We start from the raw sequence: 23274 nt of genomic DNA, 5'->3' as shown, positions 1-23274 counted from the left end.
CTTCTCTTGACTTTATATTGCGATTGGCAACTTTCATAAAATTATGTGCATTACCGGCACTGACCTCGTTCGTCTTTCAGTCACCCACGTGGGTATAACCAATGAAGAGATGGCACGTGGGTAGCTGCTTCTATAAACCAAAGATGGGAGAGGCAGGACTTGCAGAGCAATCTGCATCAGAAATAGAACTGACTTCTATTTTAGCCCTTGCAGACGCTCATTGGCGCGCGCAGGCAGTGTGGGTGCAATAATTGAATAACATTTATGTCTAAATTTATTTTGCGACGCAAGCATAGTAGTCAGCCTATCATATGGATACTATTGAAAGATGTGTTTTCTACATTGTAATGGACACAGTGCAACCTTTGATAGGTTGCTGGCAGGCCTCGGCTGCCGTACAGCAAAGCTAAGTTAGCCTGCGCTCATGGTTCTCACAGGGGAAGTGAAATGGCAGGCTACAATGCCTTTCCTCATGAATGCTGAAAATGACATGTATTTTAACTAGAAGTTCCTTTAAATTTTATTTCGCGGGTGACTTTTCATTATCTTGATAGACATTTGTGGTTTCTAGCTAACGTTACAACAATCAAAGCAGTGGAGCATGTAGTGAGGGAGAGGGGGGAGCGGGTTTGTTAAATGCTATAATATCACGCAATTATCATGCTATAATATCACGCAAAATATACCATTTATAAAATGGTCATATTTTTTCAATACAGACTAGCTAAAAAAAGTGAAAATTGAGAAATTATCAAATGGATTGATATTTTCTTGTACAAAAAGACTGTTTGGCTCATCTTAGTCATAACTTTACAGCGGTTCTGATGTAATAAACAATGCCATGCTGGTGGGTGGTGATATTAAAATAAAATGCAGCTCTGAAACAAAAAAGGTAGGCTGTACATTTTTATGTCATTTCATAGGAATAGACATCGCATTCACACGGATTTGGCACGAAGTGGGCAGTTTGGATTTGGCACTTCAGGCCCAATTATATCATACTTTGTCTAAAAAAATGACTTGACAATGTAAATAGTCCAGTGGCCATTTGATTAATTGTTTTGCAGTCTTATGGCTTGGGGGTAGAAGCTGTTAAGGAGCCTTTTGGTTCTAGACTCGGCGCTCCGGTACCGCTTGCCATGCGGTAGCAGAGAAAAGTCTATGACTTGGGTGACTGGAGTCTGACAATATTATGGGCTTTCCCCTGACACCACCTATTATATAGGTCCTGGATGGCAGGAAGCTTGGCCCAAGTACAATTGTGTACTAACACGCAGGTGTGAATTGGATGCGTTTTTGGACATGCAAACTCCCCCTGAGACATCCTCGGAAAGTGGGTTCATGGCCACGGTGAACCTGGAGCAATTAAGTGCCTTGCTCAACAGCACAGATTGATTTTCACCTTGTCAGCTCAGGGATTCAAACTAGCAACCTCTTGGTTACTGGCCCAACGCGCTAACCGCTAGGCTACCTGCCGCCCGCGAAGGGATCATGATGATGCAAGTTCAATGAAAGTTGTGGAAACATAGCCTAAAATATTGCTATTTTCTCCTGAATCGTCATTGAACTGAGATATGAAACAGTCAACTAACACCAACACTCTCCACACAACTGTACTGACATGCTGAGGACCTGCTCATCAGTACTTGTAAATCCCATAGCAAACAGTTTAGACTTTGATTTCTTAGGGTGTTTGCCGCCTTGGAAATTGCTCCAGGGAACATGACATTCTGGTCTGAAGTGAATATATTGTTCTGGGAAACACCGTATGGGGAGTCATTTACTGAGTGACGTTTCAAGTTCTGATGGCTGTCATTTACATTATGGCTGTGAAAGAAAAGGAACAAATAAGTGAGGGTTTCACATGGAACCGGAAAGACTTGAGAGTTAAGGTGGCTCAGTGTGCTATTAGCACTGGAGATGGCTAGGTGCACCGAACATGTGGCGGTACAAATCCACCGTTTAGAACAAAAGCAGTAATTATGGTTTCCCTATGTGTTTTGTAACTGTCAAAGTAGCATTTTGACATTGGGCTGGTATGAGTCGGGGCGAGAGCACCTGAAACAGTCAGCGGAGACGGCACATAAAAACAAAACTAACAGCTGTCAGCATGATTCAAAAGGATGTTTTGTAGACTACCTCGCCCTGAAAGGGAAGAGGACAGATAGCAAATACAGAACAATGGGAAACACCACCTCCTTTTCTGAGGGCACATCAGAAACCAATGTCTGATGTTTCAAAGCAGATATTTGAGAGGAGCCTTCGGTTTAACATCTTTATGGGATTACAGACTCTATAACACATGTTTAATCAACAACTAGCCCTATGAAAGTAAAAAAATAAAAACATTTATGGGGTCAAAGTTGCAAACTGAAGTATCAAACTGTGGGGTCTTTCCTTTTAATAGTGCTCCCAAGATGCCAGCATGTATTTTTATTGACATGGCAAGTACTAAATTCATCCTTATTTAGCCGGCATAACATGCTGACCACACCACTCGTCCATGTGCGCGCATGTTGATTTTGTCCATCCATACTAGACGCGATCGGGACAGGCAGGTTGAAATATCAACAATGAACTCTGAACCTAATATACTAATTTGGGGACAGGTTAAAAAGCATTAAAACAGTTATGGAAATGTAGCTAGCTAGCTGTTGCTCGCTAATTTATCCTGGGATATAAACATTGGGTTGTTATTCTACCTGAAATGCACAAGGTCCTCTATTCTGACAATTAAACCAGAGATAAAACGGTAAACCGAGTCCATTTCTAGTAATCTCTCCTCCAGACTTCTTCTTTGGACTTTCTATGGCAGTGGGCAACCATCTTTAAAGTGCATTAACACCACCAACTGGAGTGTGGACCTCAGGTCATCTTTCAATCACCCATGTGGGTGTATGGTCCTAAAAACCAATAATGAGATGGGAGAGGAGGGACTTCCAGCATGTCAAGAGTCACAAATAGAACCAAGTTCTATTTTAGCGCCTGGCTACGCAGAGCAGTGTGGGGCAATGACTGAATAACATGTAGGTGCACACGTGACGCGGGCAGTGTGGTCAGCACTGATCGCTCCGGTGCAGGTTTTCATCAAGGATCTCTCTGTACTTTGCTTCGTTCATCTTTCCCTCGATCCTGACTAGTCTCCCAGCCCCTGCCGCTGAAATAAGATGGTTATCCCGAGGGAGATCGCTGGCCAGAGTGTTTGAATTACGAGAGCCGCTGCAGAGATTTCTCTCAGAAAAAAAAGTCACCGCTGGCAGCACATTTCAGTGACGAGGAATGGGTCGCAAAACTCGCTTACTTGTGCGACATATTCAACCTGCTGAATGAACTCAAATCGGTCACTTCAGGGGAAAATGACAACTATCTTCAAGTTGGCAGATAAAGTAGCTGCATTTAAAGCCAAACTGGATTTGTGGGGACGGCGCGTGAACAGAGGTATATTTGACATGTTTCAAACATTCGCAGGGATTTTGGAAGAGACTGAGCCCGAGCCTTCATTGTCCCAGCTGGTGCACGATCACCTGTCTTTGCTTTTAAGAGTTTGAGCGCTACTTCCCAACCACAAAAGACCCACGAACTGCCAAGGAATGGATCCGCGACCCATTTGTCAACAAACCAGGTGAATCCAGCATGTCTATGCAAGAAAATCAACTGCTGGAGATGGCAAATGACGGCGGCCTTAAAAATATGTTCGAGACAACAACTCTGCCGGTGTTCTGGATTAAAGTCACTGCAGAATACCCTGAGATCGCCACAACAGCACTGAAAACCCTGTTGCCATTTCCGACATCCTATTTGTGTGAAGCGGGATTTTCTGCAGTGACAGCAACCAAAACAAAATTACGGAGTAGACTGGACATAAGCAACACACTTCGGGTGTCATTGTCTCCCATTAACCCTAGATGAGACAGTCTCGTCGCAGAGAAACAAGCTCGGGGCTCCCACTGATTTAGCGTTATGGTGAGTTGTATTTTTCATGCACTTTATATATTTGTTTTTGTGTTGTATCTTATTTTTAAGGCATGTTTAAACGTTACCATAGCGACCAGAGAGCGTTAGGGGGCAGAGAGGATGTTACTCATGTTATGTTGTTGGTGCGATGTTACGAGGACACTGCTAATAAAGTTGCATACGAGTACACAGTGGATTCACATTTATTATTATCTTTAAAAAATACCGGTCGTATCATTTTATTTTGTGTATTTATCCGCCACACCTGAAAGGCCGGTCCGTGAAAATATTGTCTGACATTAAACCGGTCCGTGGCCCAAAAAAGATTGGGGACCGCTGCTTTAGGTGCCTTTTGGCAAACTCCAAGCTGGCTGTCATGTACCTTTTACTGAGGAGTGGCTTCCATCTGGCCACTCCACCATAAAGGCCTGATTGGTGGAGTGCTGCAGAGATGGTTGTCCTTCTGGAAGGTTCTCCCATCTTTACAGAGGAACTCTAGAGCTCTGTCAGAGTGACCATCGGGTTCTTGGTCACCTCCTTGACCAAGGTCCTTTACCACCGATTGCTCAGTCTGCCGGGCGGCCAGCTCTAGGAAGAGTCTTGGTGATTCCAAACTTCTTCTATTTAAGAATGATGGGGGCCACTGTGTTCTTGGTGACCTTCAATGCTGCAGAAATGTTTTGGTACCATTCCCCCGATCTGTGCCTCGACACAATCCTGTCTCGGAGCGCTACGGACAATTCCTTCGACCTCATGGCTTAGTTTTTGCTCTGAAATGACCTTATATAGACAGGTGTGTGCCTTTCCAAATCATGTACCACAGCTGGACTCCAATCAAGTTGTAGAAACATCTCAAGGATGATCAATGGAAAAAGGATGCACCGGAGTTCAATTTCAAGTCTCATAGCAAAGGGTCTGAAAACTTATGTAAATAAGATATAATTTTTTTAGATATACACACACACACACACACATTTCGAAACAATTTCCAAAAACCTGTTTTCGCTTTGTCATTATGGGGTATTGTGTGTAGATTGATGAGATGTTTTATTTATTTATTTAATAAGGCTGTAACGTAACAAAATGTGGAAAAAAGGAAGGGGTCTGAATTTCTGAATGCACTGTAATTATCATGATAATATTGTGGCGATGTCCCTGGCAATTCCCAGTCCTAGTAGATTTGCAAGAAATTAGCCAAGAGGCCCCCACACTTTTTGCCACCACAGCTGAAAAGAATCCTTGAGTGATAATGTTTCCCCAACCATGTCTCCAGGGAACGCCACCCACCAAACACCTTTGCCCTCGAGCCAAAATAATTATGGTTCCAATTGTTATTGTGGTGTTGGCAGCCCTGGATGTCCCATCACGGGGTTAAATGCCCCGCCTGAGAAAAAAGATATCTAGGGAAACTAAACTGAAGTTGTTTTCTGTCTCACCACCAATTGATCGCTCATGCGGTTTAAAAAAGCTACAGCTTGTTACTTGAATTTCTCCCATTGAATAGAAAAAGGTAACTTACTAGAAAACGCATTCAGCCAAACAAAAAACAAAAAGTTATATTTGCAAAGACCTACTCTCCCTAGCTTTACAACAACTGTAGGGGCAGCACTTTGACAGAAGACTATAGCTAGAGAACGCAGATTTGAACAAAGAACTCCAAGCCCTACTCACCATGCTTTGATGCAATTCATTTGGGGGGAGCAGTTTATGCTTTAACACACTACATGTGTCGAGTTATTATACATCCACTTTGAGTTCGGAGGGTTCATTTAAATATGATCAACAGTTGTAAACAAATTTGTGCACAACATTTGAGAGAAATAAGCTTTTTGTGGAACATTTCTGGGTTATTTTACTTCAGCTCATGAAATATGGGACCAACACTTTTCATGTTGTGTTTACAGTGGCAAGAAAATTATGTGAACCTTTTGCAATTACCAGAATTTATGCATAAATTGGTCATAAAACTTGATCTGATCTTAATCGAAGTCACAACAATAAGCAAACACAGTGTGCTTAAACTAATAACACACAAATGAATGTAAACTCAGCAAAAAAAGAAATGGTCCTCTCACTGTCAACTGCGTTTATTTTCAGCAAACTTAACGTGTAAATATTTGTATGAACATAAGATTCAACAACTGAGAAACTGAACAAGTTCCACAGAAATGTGATGTGTCGCTGAACAAACGGTCAGTATCTGGTGTGGCCACCAGCTGCACTAAGTACTGGAGTGCATCTCCTCCTCATGGACTGCATCAGATTTGCCAGCGACGGTGGGTTTGTGCCCATAGAGGACGTTGTTGCCAGTGATGTCCTGCCTTACAACAGGCCTACAAGCCCTCAGTCCAGCCTCTCTCAGCCTATTGCGGACAGTCTGAGCACTGATGGAGGGATTGTGCGTTCCTGGTGTAACCCAGGCAGTTGGTGTTGCCATCCTGTACCTGTACCGCAGGTGTGATGTTCGGATGTCCCGATCCTGTGCAGGTGTTGTTTAACGTGGTCTGCCACTGCAAGGACGATCAGCTGTCCGTCCTGTCTAAGACAGTGCTACAGGGAGACGTCTCAGAGTACGGACATTGCAATGTATTGCCCTGGCCACATTTGCAGTCCTCATCCCTTCTTGCAGCATGCCTAAGGCACGTTCACGCAGATGAGCAGGGACCCTGGGCATCTTTCTTTTGGTGTTTTTCAGAGTCAGTAGAAAGGTCTCTTTCGTGTCCTAAGCTTTCATAACTGTGACCTTAATTGCCTACAGTCTGTAAGCTGTTAGTGTCTTAACGACCGTTCCATAGGTGCATGTTCATTAATTGTTTATGGCTCATTGAACAAGCATGGGAAACAGTGTTTAACCTCTAGGGTAGGGGGCAGTATTTTCACATCGGGATAAAAAAACGTACCCGATTTAATCTGGTTATTACTACTGCCCAGAAACTAGAATATGCATATAATTGTTTGATTTGGATAGAAAACACCCTAAAGTTTCTAAAACTGTTTGAATGGTGTCTGTGAGTATAACAGAACTCATATGGCAGGCAAAAACCTGAGAAGATTCTGTACAGGAAGTGCCCTCTGTGCCATTTCTTGGCCTTCTACACTCTTTGTTGAAAACAAAGGATCTCTGCTGTAACGTGACACTTCCTAAGGCTCCCATAGGCTCTCAGAAGGCGCCAGAACGTTGAATGATGACTTTGCAGTCTCTGGCTGAAAAACAGTAGCGCATTTGGTAAGTGGTCGATCTGAGAACAATGAGACGGGTGCGCGCGTGCAAGTGAAGAGTCCATTTTCAACTTTGAGTCTTTGAACGAAAACAGGGTTTCCCAGTGGGAATATTATCGCTTTTTTACGAGAAAAATCGCATAAAAATAGATTTTAAACAGCGTTTGACATGCTTCGAAGTACGGTAATGGAATATTTAGAAATTTTGTGTCACGATACGCGTCCGCGCGTCACCGTTCGGATAGTGTCTTGAACGCAAGAACAAAACAAAGGATATTTGAACATAACTATGGATTATTTTGAACCAAAACAACATTTGTGGATGAAGAAGAAAATAGGGGTGAGATCGAGGGTTCTTTTACGGAATCAAACACTGGGCGAAAAGGGTTCATATCAGGGGATAACTGTACTTTACATGTTTTTGATATTCTAGAGAATACAGACCATTTTGAGTTTTGTGGATATGCACCATATCCTGACAAATTCTGAATCCAGATGTCTTTTAGACATAGTATATGATATTGGGATTACTCTGAATATGACACATGGACATTTCCTATGGCCTCATTCAATATCCTGAGATATTGACTAACACTAACTGTATACATCTTGCTATACTTTGCCACCATGGCCTTTTTTGCCTTTACCTCCCTTATCTCACATCATTTGCTCACATTGTATATAGACTTATTTTTCTACTGTATTATTGACTGTATGTTTGTTTTACTCCATGTGTAACTCTGTGTTGTTGTATGTTGTCGAACTGCTTTGCTTTATCTTGGCCAGGTCGCAATTGTAAATGAGAACTTGTTCTCAACTTGCCTACCTGGTTAAATAAAGGTGAAATAAATAAATAAATAAATAAATAAATAAAAAACATCGCATATGTGTTTTCTCAGCACATTCAACATATTAAGCTATATTGATTGCAGAGAAGCTTCTCTTGGCCGAGGTCCATATCTGGATATGCTAGTTGATATGCTAAAAATAAGGACATTTGAGATATATTTCTGAGTTAGTAATGAACAGTAATTTACCCCATCAAGCAACACATAACCTCCCTAATAACAACACAGCCCACACACACACACACACCCATAAATCTGAACATCTTCCGGTGGCTTTCACAATTCAGTGTCCCTTCCCTCTCACATAAAAAAATAAATAAAAATCTGCTAAAATGTCACACTTAATCCTATAGTTTACCATAGTAGTAATTGTGGTGCACTGCTTCTTGTTCCAGACTTTTTTCTGACACCATGTTGTTGTTTGAACTAGTTGTTCTGTATTTCTTCCTCTCACAGTGGCGGCAGTAGAAGATTACGTTCTTGACAGAGTGCTTGTCCATGGCCAAGCGGTATACAGAGTGGGCAAATACAGCTCAGCCGTGCTGCCGTTGAAATATTAGTTTTGTTCAATCTGCGATGGCCACATAATGTAAAAATCCCCAAAAATATACAGTAAGTATTTATAACCATTGATTCTAGAAGAATATACCAGCTTAGTTAATTTGTATAGAAGTTTGTTTTACTCCATTCTTTTCAAACAATGTATAGCTTAAAAACATGCAAAAACCTATCATGTTTATCTCATGGATATGAAATAAAGCCCCCCCCACCCGCCTATGAATTTGAGTGTTTACATTTCTTAATATTGAATATTGCCATTGTTTGACTAAAGTTTGGGCTTTTCTTTCCTAAACAGGTGTACAATCCACATAATCTTCTGTGTCCCTGCACCATCACTTGAGCCAGACAAAATAGTTTAGTGATTTTTGTCATGAACATTTCCAGCAAACTACTGACCACAACCACATAACTACTGACCAGAATTACGACTAAAACGTTTTAAAGGACAATTTTACCCTGACTCTGGCACGGCATATAGTCATTACTATATTAACATTACATTTTTATCATAAAACATCACAATTATCCAAACCACAAGCTAGAACATTTTCATTTCACAGGTAGAATTGTATAGTTTCGACTCCCTGTGTATTCGTCTGCTCATAGGGAACCAAAAAGTCTGGCATTCATATCCAATGCTGATACCGCCCACTAGGTAGAGGGGGCGTGCCCACAAACATGAATAATGGCGTTGTTTACTTCAAACGACCAACACACAGTAATCTCAGAATTTCTCTAAGCAAGATTATTTTATAAAACACATTTTACATTTGTTTTTCACCAATGTTTGTCATCATGCCTGTGTGGTGTTCTGTGCCTGGCAGTGCTAATTACAAACAAGGTAACCTAATGTTAGCTAGTTTGCTAGCCTAGCTGGACTAGCTGGGTAAGCTAGTTAGCTAGCTAACGTTACGGTACTGTATTGAACTCTGAAAGCCATCAGCTAAATCATGTAGCTATCTTTTGGTATACACACTGTAAATCAATGTAGTCTATGCCATGGTAGTCACTGCTAGACTGGTAACTACCTTCAGCAGAGTAAACATGTTTGTTTGTTCTTTCGATCTTTGACTGACGTTAGCTAACGTAAGCGAGCTGATGTTAGCAAATAAGAGCATCTCAATTTGGTAGCCATCTATTCCACCCGTCTGGAAAAACTGTTACTAAAATTAGTTAACTTGCTCTCCGTTTGTGTGTTGGTAGCAATGATGAATGTGTATACATAGTCTATGGATGGTTAGATTGCTGGCCGGCTGAGAACAATCTTGCTGCCAATTTAGTGATGCTAATTAGCTAACAGCAAGCTGACAATATTGAAATGTCCATGTTAGGTATGCTTAGCTAACCAGTCTAATAGAGATCAATACAGTTGGTGGTTAAATTGTGTATTTCTTTGTAAAACTCAAGTTATCTGGAGTAATTCTATAGTGCCCTGCTGAAAGAGACCCCAAATCGGGGAACTTTGGGTACACACTCATGACGGACACACCTTGCAGTTATGGAGCACAACAAGATTGTGGGACAGAAACCAGGAAGGGATACTGAAAAGGTATAAAATCAAGACTACACCAGTAATGACACATCTAGAGGTCGAACCGATTAACCTGTTGGGGATAGGGGGCAGTATTTGCACGGCCGGATAAAAAAACGTACCCGATTTAATCTGGTTACTACTCCTGCCCAGTAACTAGAATATGCATATAATTGTTTGATTTGGATAGAAAATACCCTAAAGTTTCTAAAACTGTTTGAATGGTGTCTGAGTATAACAGAACTCATATAGCAGTCAAAACCCTGAGACTAATCCTGACAGGAAACTGAAATCTGATGTGTGGATATCACTTCAAACATTTGCCATTGAAACACACAGGGGCTTGTGAATCATTTAGCACTTCCTATGGCTTCCACTAGATGTCCCCAGTCTTTACAAAGTGGTTTGAGTCTCCTACTATCAAAATTGACTGAAAGAGAGCCTGTTTATCTTGGTCACAGGGGATGGGCCATTACCATTGTGACGTCGGCGCCCATGGGTACTCTCCCTTTTCGAAACGTTTTGAAAGACAATGCAACCGTCCCAATGGAATATTATTGAAGCCCTGGTTGAAAAAGCCCCTAAAGATTTATGTTATACAACGTTTGACATGTTTGAACGAACTTAAATATATATTTTTTGCTCATTCCTGACGACAAGTCAGACGCACACGGTACATTTTCACTAGCCTCGGAGCGCGCACACTATTGGGACATAAATTATTAACTTTTTGAACAAAACTACATTTGTTATGGACCTGGGATTCCTAGAAGTGCCTTCTGATAAAGATAATCAAAGGTAAGGGATTATTTACAATAGTATTTTTGATGGTTGATCGTTCCAAGATGGCTCCAACATTTATAGCCTACACTTTTTTTCTGGGCATACCACGTCGTTTATTGCAAAGTGTGATTTCCCAGTAAAGTTATTTTTAAATCTTGAAAAGACATGGCATTCAAGACATGTTAATCTATAAGTCTTTGAATGACAATATGACATTTTAACAATGTTTTCGAATAGTAATTTTCTAAATTGTAGCGCTGATTCACCGGAAGCATTTGAGGGAAAAGATTTTCTGAACGTCATGCGCCGATGTAAAATGCTGTTTTTATATATAAATATGAACTTTATCGAACAAAAAATGCATGTGTTGTGTAACATGATGTCCTAGGAGTGTCATCTGATGAAGGTTGTCAAAGGTTAGTGCTGCATTTAGCTGTGTTTTGGGTATTTGTGATGCATGCTAGTTGCTTTGAAAATGGCTGTGATTATTTCTGGCTGGGTACTCTGCTGACATAATCTAATGTTTTGCTTTTGCTGTAAAGCCCTTTTGAAAATCGGACAACGTGGTTCGATTCAGGAGAGGTGTATCTATAAAACGGTGTAAAATAGTCATATGTTTGAGAAATTGAAGTTATAGCATTTATGAGGTTTTGCATTTGGCGCGACGCGATTCCACTGGCTGTTGATTAGGGTGGGACGCAATCTGGTTATTACTACTGCCCAGAAACTAGAATATGCATATAATTATTGGCTTTGGATAGAAAACACCCTAAAGTTTCTAAAACTGTTTAATGGTGTCTGTGAGTATAACAGAACTCATTTGGCAGGCAAAAACCTGAGAAGATTCTGTACAGGAAGTGCCCTCTCTGACCATTCCTTGGGCTTCTTGACTCTTTTTATTGAAAACTTAGGATCTTTGCTGTAACGTGACACCTCCTACGGCTCCCATAGGCTCTCAGAACCCGGGAAAAAGCTGAATGATGTCGAGGCAGCCCCTGGCTGAAAAACATTAGCGCCTTTGGTAAGTGGTCTATCAGATGACAATGAGACTGAGGAGTGTGCACGAGGCGACCCCATGTTTTTATTTTCTCTCTCTCTTTGTACTGAAACACAGATTCCCGGTCGGAATATTATCGCTTTTTTACGAGAAATTGCATAAAAATGGATTTTAAACAGCGGTTGACATGCTTCGAAGTACGGTAATGGAATATTTAGAATTTTTTGGTCACGAAACGCGTCGGGCGCGTCACCCTTCTTTACACTTCGGATAGTGTCTTGAACGCACGAACAAAACAGAGGATATTTGAACATAACTATGGATTATTTTGAACCAAACCAACATTTGTTATTGAAGTAGAAGTCCTGGGAGTGCATTCTGACGAAGAACAGCAAAGGTAATAACATTTTTCTTATAGTAAATCTGACTTTGGTGAGGGCTAAACTTGGTGGGTGTCTAAATAGCTAGCCCTGTGATGCCCGGGCTATCTACTTAGAATATTGCAAAATGTGCTTTCACCGAAAAGCTATTTTAAAATCGGACATATCGAGTGCATAGAGGAGTTCTGTATCTATAATTCTAACAATTATTTTAAATGTTTTTTGTGAACGTTTATCGTGAGTAATTTCGTAAATTCAGCGGAGGTTTGCGGGGGGTATGCTAGTTCTGAACGTCACATGCTAATGTAAAAAGCTGGTTTTTGATATAAATATGAACTTCATTGAACAAAACATGCATGTATTGTATAACATAATGTCCTAGGATTGTCATCTGATGAAAATCATCAAAAGGTTAGTGCTGCATTTAGCTGTGGTTTGGGTTTATGTGACATTATATGCTAGCTTGAAAAATGGGTAGTCTGATTATTTCTGGCTGGGTACTCTGCTGAAATAATCTAATGTTTTGCTTTCGTTGTAAAGCCTTTTTGAAATCGGACAGTGTGGTTAGATTAACGAGAGTCTTGTCTTTAAAATGGTGTAAAATAGTCATGTTTGAGAAATTGAAGTAATAGCATTTCTAAGGTATTTGAATAACGCGCCACAGGATTCCACTGGCTGTTACGTATAGAGGTTAACAAGCGCATTCGCGAAAAAAGCACTGTCGTTGCACCAATGTGTACCGAAACATCAACGCCTTTCTTAAAATTAATATACAAATATATATTTTTAAACCTGCATATTTAGTTAATATTGCCAGCTAACATGAATTTCTTTTAACTAGGGAAATTGTGTCACTTCTCTTGCGTTCTGTGCAAGCAGAGTCAGAGTATATGCAGCAGTTTGGGCCGCCTGGCTCGTTGCGAACTGTGTGAAGACTATTTCTTCCTAACAAAGACAGCCAACAAAAGCACATTTGCGAAAAAAGCACAATCGTTGCACGAATGTACCTAATCATAAAAATTAATGCCTTTCTTAAAATCAATACACAGAAGTACATTTTTTTAAACCTGCATATTTAGTTAAAAGAAATTCAGGTTAGCAGGCAATATTAAACTAGGGAAATTGTGTCACTTCTCGTGCGTTAATTGCACGCAGAGTCCGGGTATATGCAACAGTTTGGGCTGCCTGGCTCGTTGCAAACTAATTTGCCAGAATTTTATGTAATTATGACATAACACTGAAGGTTGTGCAATGTAATAGCAATATTTACACTTATGGATGCCACCCGTTAGATAAAATACGGAACGGTTCCGTATTTCACTGAAAGAATAAACATTTTGTTTTCGAAATTATAGTTTCCGGATTTGACCATATTAATGACCTAAGGCTCGTATTTCTGTGTGTTATTATATTTTAATTAAGTATGATTTGATAGAGCGGTCTGACTGAGTGGCGGTAGGCGGCAGCAGGCTCGTAAGCATTCATTCAAATGGCACTTTACTGCGTTTGCCAGCAGCTCTTCGCACTTATTTTGGGAAGCTTGTGGAAGGCTACCCGAAACGTTTTACCCAACTTAAACAATTTAAAAGGCAATGCTACCAAATACTAATTGAGTGAATGTAAACTTTTGACCCACTGGGAATGTGATGAAAGAAATAAAAGCTGTAATAAATAATTCTCTCTACTATTATTCTGACATTTCACATTCTTAAAATAAAGTGGTGATCCTAACTGACCTAAGACAGGGCATATTTACTAGGATTAAATGTCAGTAATTGTGAAAAACTGAGTTTAAATGTATTTGGCTAAGGTGTATGTAAACTTCATTTTAAAACATGCATCTTACAAAATGAGTTGTTTAATCTAACTGCTTAACTATTTATCTGTACATGGAATTGTATTTGGGTTTTTTTACGAAAAATGTTTCTTCTAATCTTTACAGGAAAATGCCACTGTTGTGTGGAGACATTTCACTGCAGCTAATGTAGAAGGAAAAGCTGTGTACATTTGCAAATACTCTGCCAAATCATATATGAAGAATGCAACAAAGACTCTGAATCATCTGGCCAAGTGCATAAAGTTGCCTCAGCGCTCACAACCTCTGACAAAAGTCTCTCTATTCGAGGTGAAATTGATGAAATTAGACACCTGATCGATAGCAACAGGTGATGGTCCTCCTGGAATCAGAAGTTTTTTTGACTCATGGAGGAACGTAGTCAGAGAAATGCTGATGAATGTCTTGCTCGAGCTGTGTATGCAACTGGTTCACCTCTGATGCTCACAGGCAATGTGTATTGGAAGAGATTTCTGAATGTTCTTCGCCCAGCATACACCCCTCCAACCAGACATGTTTTATGTACTCATTTGCTGGATGCAGCGTTCAACAGAGTTCAAGTGAAGGTCAAGCAAATCAGAGAAAGCAGGCTGTATTGCAATCATCTCTGATGGGTGGTCAAATGTTCGTGGGCAAGGAATAATTAACTACATCTCCACCTCTCAACCAGTATTCTACAATAGCACAGACCCAAGGGACAACAGACACACCGGTCTCTACATTGCAGATGAGCTGAAGGAAATCATCAATGACCTTGGATCACCAAAGGTATTTGCACTGGTGACAGACAATGTTGCGAACATGAAGGCTGCTTGGTCTAAAGTGGAGCAGTCCTACCCTCACATCACACCCATTTGCTGTGCTGCTCATGCATTGACTATACTCCTCAAGGACATCATGGCACTGAAAACAATGGACATACTACAAGACAGCCAAGGAAATGGTTAGATATGTGAAGGGTCATCAAGTTATAGCAGCAACCTACCGCACCAAGCAAAGTGAGAAGAATAAGAGCACCACATTGAAGCTGTCCAGCAACACCCGTTGGAGTGGAATTGTCATCATATTTCAAAGTCTCCTGGAGGGGAAGGAGTCTCTCCAAGAAATGGCCATATCACAGCCTGCCGATATGGACAGTCCCATCAAGAGGATCCTCCTGGATGATGTATTTTGGGAGAGAGTGGTAAGCAGTCTTAAACTCCTGAAGTAGCCATTGCACTGATTGAGGGGGACAATGTCATCCTGTCTAATGTTCAGACTCTGCTTGCAGATGTAAGTGAAGAAATCCATACTGCCCTGCCCACTTCAATGTTGCTCCAAGCAGAGGAAACTGCAGTTCTGAAATACATCAAAAAGCGTGAAGACTTCTGCCTGAAGCCCATACACACTGCAGCGTACATGTTGGACCCCAAGTATGCTGGCAAGAGCACCCTGTTTGGTGCAGAGATCAACAAGGCCTATGGTGTCATCACTACCGTGTCTCGCCACCGTGTCTCGCCACCTTGGCCTGGATGAGGGCAAGGTTCTTGGCAGTCTGGCGAAGTACACTTCCAAGCAAGGGCTTTGGGATGGAGATGCAATATGGCAGTCGTGCCAACATATCTCATCAGCCACCTGGTGGAAGGAAATTTGTGGATCTGAGGCTCTTTCCCCTGTTGCCTCCATCATCCTCCAAATCCCACCAACATCAGCTGCCTCAGAGCGCAACTGGTCCTTGTTTGGGAAGACACACACCAAAGCACGCAACAGGTGGCCAACCAAGCAACCACCCAAAATTGGTGGCCAACCAGGCAAATTTGAGGCTTTTTGAGCCTGACAACGAGCCATCCTCAACAAGGTTGGAAAGTCACAGTGAAGATGAGGCCACAGAGTCTGATGTTCAAGAGAGGTGGACATTGAGGAGGTCCAGGGAGAAGACATGGAAGCCTGAGAGGAAGACAACCAAAGCTTTAGTTTCTAGACTATCATTTTATAGATTATATTTTATTTTATGTTTAAAACGTTTTTGGGAGATGAGATGGATCATTGGGGATGATTCAATATTCCCTTTCTTTTGTTGATCAGTGAAATCATTCCATGTGAAGAGTCAACTCAATTAAAGTTCAAATTGTAATAGCTGTTTTGATTTCTATTGGAAGGATTTCATAATTTGCAATTATGTCTGTCTACTTATGATAAGGTATAATGTTTGTTTGTCTCCATATGATATGGTAAATATATCCAATGCAAAAAACATTCAATTTAAATGGTATTAATATTAATTTGCATATATTTCCGTTAATACCCATATATCCCCATATATTCATGTTAATTCCTATATATTCATGTTAATTGCTGCAGAAAGTTTCCACCTCTGAATATTCCCCAAAATGTGCAACCCTAGTTCCAACATCTAGAGGAAAGCCTTCTCAGATGAGTGCAAGCTGTTATAGCAACAAAGGGGGGGACCAACTCCATATTAATGCCCAGGATTTTGGTATGAGATGTTTGACGAAAAGGTGTCCACATACTTTTGGTCATGTACAGTGACTTGCAAAAGTATTGATCCCCTTGGTGTTTTTCCTATATGGTTGCATTACAACCTGTAATTTAAATGGATTTTTATTTGGATTTCTTTTTTCCGAAAACAAAAAAATAAAAAAGTAAACCGAAAAGTGGTGAGTGCATATGTATTCGCCCCCTTTGCTATAAAGCCCCTAAATAAGATCTGGTGCAACCAATTACCTTCAGAAGTCACATAATTAATTAAATAAAGTCCACCTGTGTGCAATCTAAGTGTCACATGATCTCAGTATATATACACACACACACACACACACACACACCTGTTCTGAAAGGCCCCAGAGTCTGCAATACCACTAAGCAAGCATTACCATGAAGACCAAGGAGCTCTCCAAACAGGTCAGGGACAAAGTTGTGGAGAAGTTCAGATCAGGGTTGGGTTATAAAAAAAATATCCAAAACTTCGAACATCCTATGGAGCGCCATTAAATCCATTATTTTAAAAAATGTAAAGAATATGGCACCACAACAAACCTGCCAAGAGATGGCCACCCACCAAAACTCACAGACCAGGCAAGTAGGGCATTAATCAGAGGCAACAATGATAACCCTGAAGGAGCTGCAAAGCTCCACAGCAGAGATTGGAGTATCTGTCCATAGGACCACTTTAAGCCATACACTCCACAGAGCTGGGCTTTACGGAAGAGTGGCAAGAAAAAAGCCAATGCTTAAAGAAAAAAAATAAGCAAACACATTTGGTGTTCGCCAAAAGGCAAATGGGAGACTCCCCAAACATATGGAAGAAGGTACTCTCGATAGATGAGACAAACTGAGCTTTTTGGCCGTCAAGGAAAACGCTATGTCTGGCTTAAACCCAACACCTCTCATCACCCCGAGAACAGCATGGTGGTGGTAGCATCATGCTGTGGGGATGTTTTTCATAGGCAGGGACTGGGAAACTGGTCAGAATTGAATGAATGATGGATGGCACAAAATACAGAGAAATTCTTGAGGGAACCTGTTTCAGTCTTCCAGAGATTTGAGACTGGGATGGAGGTTCACCTTCCAGCAGGACAATGACCCTAAGCATACTGCTAAAGCAACACGAGTGGTTTAAGATTTAAATGTCTTGGAATGGCCTAGTCAAAGCCCAGACCTCAATCCAATTGAGAATCTGTGGTATGACTTAAATATTGCTCTACACCATCGGAACCCATGCAACTTGAAGGAGCTGGAGCAGTTTTGCCTTGAAAAATGGGCAAAAATCCCAGTGGCTAGATGTGCCAAGCTTATAGAGACATACCAAGAGACTTGGTAACCAGAGTTGACAAAAGAGTCAGTCATTGAAACCAGATCCTGTCTGTTACTGTTGGGTTTTTGAGACCGAAGACTTGTTTGCCTGAAGACTTTTGCTTCAACACCTTGCTGAAACAACTTCGTAAAGACTTAACCGCACCCATCTTTTTCAATGCCTGGCCATCCAGTCTTCAGTCAGCTGTTCATGCCACAACACAAAATTCAAAAAATGGCTAGTTTTGCTTCCTCTCGTCTCTTTTATAAAATCGGCTGTTAGATGTAAACCAGGGTTACTTTGTTGATATTAATATGAAGTTGACAAAAACATTACCTGCCAGCCCTAGCTTTTGTTTAAGAACATTTTGCCTAATGAACACAACCCAGGGGTGTGGAGCACATGTTTTGTGGCAGCTGAAGTGACAAAGGCCACAACGATCTTGGACATGTCAACAGATGTTAGGAGCCTAATTCCAGAACCACCCTTTCTCTCAAGTCAACACTTATATCAGTATAGCTGCAGTTGGGGAACGGACTTGAGTTATTGTATTCTTATGCAACTTCAAAAAAGGTGGAATCAGCTATCAGATAACCTGAGACTGACCATCCCAACATGTCTTCGAAAGTCCACAGAGCGTTTCACTGTTTCAAAAACATGTCAAATGTTTGAAGATGATTTCACGATGAGCTTTAACTGACTCTTGGAGTGTCATAATACTTTCTTGACGCTATCAAATTACAGACTGTGGCTTTTAAGGTTTAATTATTACCGATACTTCTACTGGTGAGGAGGATTTTGTTTATCTCAATGGCTCTGACCCCTGCATATGACAGATGGAAGTCCTATTTGCAGTGATTTTTTTAATGCATCATCTAATTCAGCCATTAAATGGGCTGGCAGGGTATCCCCTTACAGCTGTTGTCCTCCTCTGCTTCAACACAGCCTGCAGGTATAGCTGCACTGGGAGCAGAGAAAGCGTCACATGACAAAGGGGATTCCTCATTCCTGACCCAACCTAGGAGACATGCCCATTTAACGCTTTCATTTCCAACCAGAGCCAAAGACGTACAGGATTCATCAAACTGTCCTCCATGATAGCACCGTAAGCTCCAAGACATTGTCGCTAACATTGTATGTTCAACTGGAATGTGAGTGTTTCTGAAGTATTTGCTGCCAAGCAGAGGCATCAGGTCCATTTTTAGAGTCTTTGGCATGACTGTGCTGTTAAGTTAATGTGAAGGCAACCACAGCGATGGCCATTAATCAAATATTCATGGAGACTTCTCAATTTCCTCCCTGCTCTCCATATGACAGCTGCACAATCCAATGGACAGAACTTTGACTAAATTAAATATAGGGCTGCTGTGAGGTTCAGAGATGAATAATTTAGTATCAGAATAGGTGTGTCCCATTCTGAAATTCTACTTTCAAGACTAGTGTGCCCTGCAGGTCTTTAGCACACCCAAGAGTCCCCATCCCAAACTCCAGATAGATAAGAAGCAACACTGGACAAAAAGCTAAGGAATTTGAGTTCTGAGGGCAGACTTTGGACTTGAGAAAGCCGCTGTCAACAGACCAAAGCCATTCTGTGCACATCAAAGTGGAAGTTCAGATTAATGGTATTGGCTTCTTTGCAGTCTGACCTGATTATTGACATTCAATAGGTCTCAATGACAACTACATTTTTATTGGGTGTGTGATGTCAATCACCCAACACAGTGTTTGCTGGTGTTACCATGCTATCCATGGTTCTTTGTGTGATTAATCAAATTGTGTAAATGTTCCTTACAAGACAGAATGTTGAATAAAAATACATTACATTTAAACTTACTCTACCAGTTGTGTGTGCAGTTTGTTCTTCTGCCACTTTAAGACAAAATATCCACAGGAGATTGTTTACCCAACTTTTTAGAGAGCCGGTAGGTATATGGTTCTGTCGGCTTGTATTTTCAATTTACTGACACACACTGTGTAAACACTAGCACAATATGTAAACAATGGCCGAGCATAACCGAACGTTGCATGCATTCAGCTGGCAGTGGTAAACCTACCGGCTCTCTATAAAGTCAGCTAAACAATACTTTCCTGTGGATATTTTGTCCAAATTTCAAGCGGTTAAAGGACAAACTGCACATAAAACCGGTAAAGTTAAATTGTAATTTTATTCAACATTCCGGCTTGTAAGGAACATTTACATGATTTTGCACTCAAGTGTCAGGATGTATATACCAATTAATTGTATATTACCACCTGATTATTCAGACAACGTTATGAAACACACTTTCACTGAGCAACTAACACAGAATCTTCTAAAAAGTTCAACGGTTCAACATAATTCACAAAATAGCAATAGAAACAAATTGTATCATTACTTTGACCAATATGTTTGCCTAAGAGCATATGAAATTAAATATATAAAACATAGAAATTCAATTTACACAAACAGAACACATTTTCCTGAAAAAAAGTGCAGGGATGGTCAAATGAATGAAACATAAACCCTAAGGTTGTTTATGAATAAGTAGGCCTACACCTACAACTATTTTCTCCACTGATGTAAGATAGCGCATACAATAAATGCATCTTGACACAAAGAAAGTAACCCACAGTCCACACTCAGAAACATGAGCATCCCAGACACAGGCAATGTTTCCAAAAGCTGAAACTGGTAATATTATAGCAGTTTCTTTAGGAAACAACATTTCCCAATTAGCTGTACAAAACGTAATTAATTTACCATACATACTGTAATGACAAACATCTCCCACTTTGCATTAGCCCGTGTCATCCTTCAAATAGTGTTATCATTGTAAGCAACGTTACAACTTCACAATGTAAAACCTTTAATTTAGGCCTAAGTGTATTGTATTTCAACATTTCACCGTTTTATAAGTAGTGCCTCTACATTACCACGGTGTACGTACGTTTATTTACATTATGACGGTTCGAGTTGATATCTACAACTTGTTGTAACGTTAAATAGTTAAGTATCCATGTTTTTCGAAATGTTGCGCTTACCTGGCCATTGCGATACTGCGGGGGTCAGAAGAACCAGGACAGAGCAAACTAGTGTCTCCAACCATGAGGAACACCTGCAACGAGGTAGCACATTGTGCATTAAATTAATGATTTTATTCGATTTCTATACATCCCCCAAGAACGTAAATAAATGCAAAATACCTCATTTTCAGCTTTGTTTTGGTAGTGACCAAGTTGAAAGGCTACAAGATTTCTGGCCAAATAAATTCAAAACTTTGCCCAGTTTCCCTGGTCCACCACGACTGCCAAGCTGTGAACAGCTGATGCGCGGCTCTCTACTAGTTACAGAGAGAAATTGTGGGAGAAAACAGTGTCCCACATAATCTGACAAAGGAGAATCCTTCCGGGTCCTAAAGAGTTCCGCGGTTTTTCACTCTATGGTGCGTTTGGAATATAATTATATTTTTTAGCGCAGCATTGTTTACACCAATCTTAGATTTGCCTGTAAATGTCAATTTCAAGGTGAAAGAAGAAGTAGCCAAATGTGTGGTCAAACGGGCATTGTAGTTCGCATTCCAATGATAGGGACATAAAAGGTAGGCCTTATTACATTATGTGTGTACATTTTGATAAAACACAATTTAATCACATACATCTACGCTCGAACAAAACCATGTTAAAATTGTTATGTTTTTATTCAAATAACTTTGTTGTTTGCTCTGAAAATACCAATTTTGGCATGTGGGTTGTTCCATGTCATTTCAGCAAGCCATGACACGCACAATCTCGGATTGTTGAAAAATGATTTATATTGTTAGAAAAATATAAGATTAGCATTCCTGCAACATTATTCTGTAGAAATGTAATTGCAGTGCTTGCAAAAGTATTCACCCCTTTGGCATTTTTCCTATTTTGTTGCATTACAACCTGCAATTGAAATAGATTTTTATTTGGATTTCATGTAATGGACATACACAAAATAGTCCAAATTGGTGAAGTGAAAAAAATTACTTGTTTCAAAAAATGTAAAAAAGTATAAAACGGAAAAATAGTGCATGCATATCTATTCACCCCCTTTGCTGTGAAGCCCCTAAGTAAGATCTGGTGCAACCAATTACCTTCAGAAGTCACATAATTAATAAAATAAAGTCCATCTCTGTGCAATCTAAGTGTCACATGATCTGTCACATGATCTCAGTATATATTCACCTGTTTTGAAAGACCCCAGAGTCTGCAACACCACTAAGCAAGCGGCACCACCAAGCAAGCGGCACCATGAAGACCAAGGAGCTCTCCAAACAGGTCAGGGACAAAGTTGTGGAGAAGTACAGATCAGGGTTGGGTTATAAAAAAATACCCAAAACTTTGAACATCCCAAGGAGCATCATTAAATCCTTTATTAAAAAATGGAAAGAATATGGCACCACAACAAACCTGCCAAGAGGGCCGCCCACCAAAACTCACATACCAGGCAAGGAGGGTAATAATCAGAGAGGCAACAAAGAGACCAAAGATAACCCTGAAGGAGCTGCAAAGCTCCACAGCGGAGACTGGAGTATCTGTCCATAGGACCACTTTAAGCCGTATGTTCCACAGAGCTGGGCTTTACGAAAGAGCGGCCAGAAAAAGCCATTGCTTAAAGAAAAAAATAAGCAAACACATTTGGTGTTCGCCAAAAGGCATGTGGGGGACTCCCCAAACATGGAAGAAGGTACTCTCGTCAGATGAGACTAAAATGTAGCTTTTTGGCCATCAAGGAAAGCACTATGTCTGGCACAAACCCAACACCTCATCACCCCGAGAATCTCATCCCCACAGTGAAGCATGGTGGTGGCAGCATCATGCTGTGGGGATGTTTTTCATCGTCAGGGACTGGGAAACTCGTCAGAATTGAAGGAATGATGGATGGCGCTAAATACAAGGAAATTCTTGAGGGAAACCTGTTTGTCTTCCAGAGATTTGAGACTGGGATGGAGGTTCACCTTCCAGCAGGACAATGACCCTAAGCATACTGCTAAAGCAACACTCGAGTGGTTTAAGGGGAAAGTTAAATATCTTGGAATGGCCTAGTCAAAGCCCAGACCTCAATCCAATTGAGAATATGTGGTATGACTTAAAGATTGCTGTACACCAGCAGGAACCCATCCAACTTGAAGGAGCTGGAGCAGTTTTGCCTTGAAGAATGGGCTAGATGTGCCAAGCTTATAGAGACATATCTCAAGAGACTTGCAGCTGTAATTACTACAAAGTATTGACTAGGGCCGGTGAATAGTTATGCACACTCAAGTTCAGTTTTTTTGGTCTCATTTCTTGTTTGTTTCACAATAAAAAATATTTTTCATCTTCAAAGTGTTCAAAGCATGTTGTGTAAATAAAATGATACAAACCCCCA

General features: G+C 40.7%; 1 protein-coding gene across 1 annotated transcript in view; it reads right to left on the bottom strand.

Annotated features, from left to right (window-relative positions):
- col18a1a (collagen type XVIII alpha 1 chain a) overlaps nt 1–21242 on the bottom strand; it is a 176222-nt gene extending 154980 nt beyond the window's left edge. Inside the window, exons 1-2 of the mRNA XM_014172893.3 lie at nt 21084–21242; nt 20922–20995 (exon numbers count right to left, since the gene is read on the bottom strand). Of these exons, the coding sequence (XP_014028368.2) occupies nt 20922–20995; nt 21084–21088 (79 nt within the window). The 5' untranslated portion in view covers nt 21089–21242. The remainder of the gene's footprint in view (nt 1–20921; nt 20996–21083) is intronic.
- Nucleotides 21243–23274: the final 2032 nt, after the last annotated feature.

This window comes from Salmo salar, chromosome 25 (genome assembly GCF_965601325.2).
Source record: "Salmo salar chromosome 25, fSalSal1, whole genome shotgun sequence".
Classification (NCBI taxonomy): domain Eukaryota; kingdom Metazoa; phylum Chordata; class Actinopteri; order Salmoniformes; family Salmonidae; genus Salmo; species Salmo salar.
Note: the sequence above shows the minus strand (reverse complement) of the source record. Positions and strands in the feature narration are given on the sequence as shown.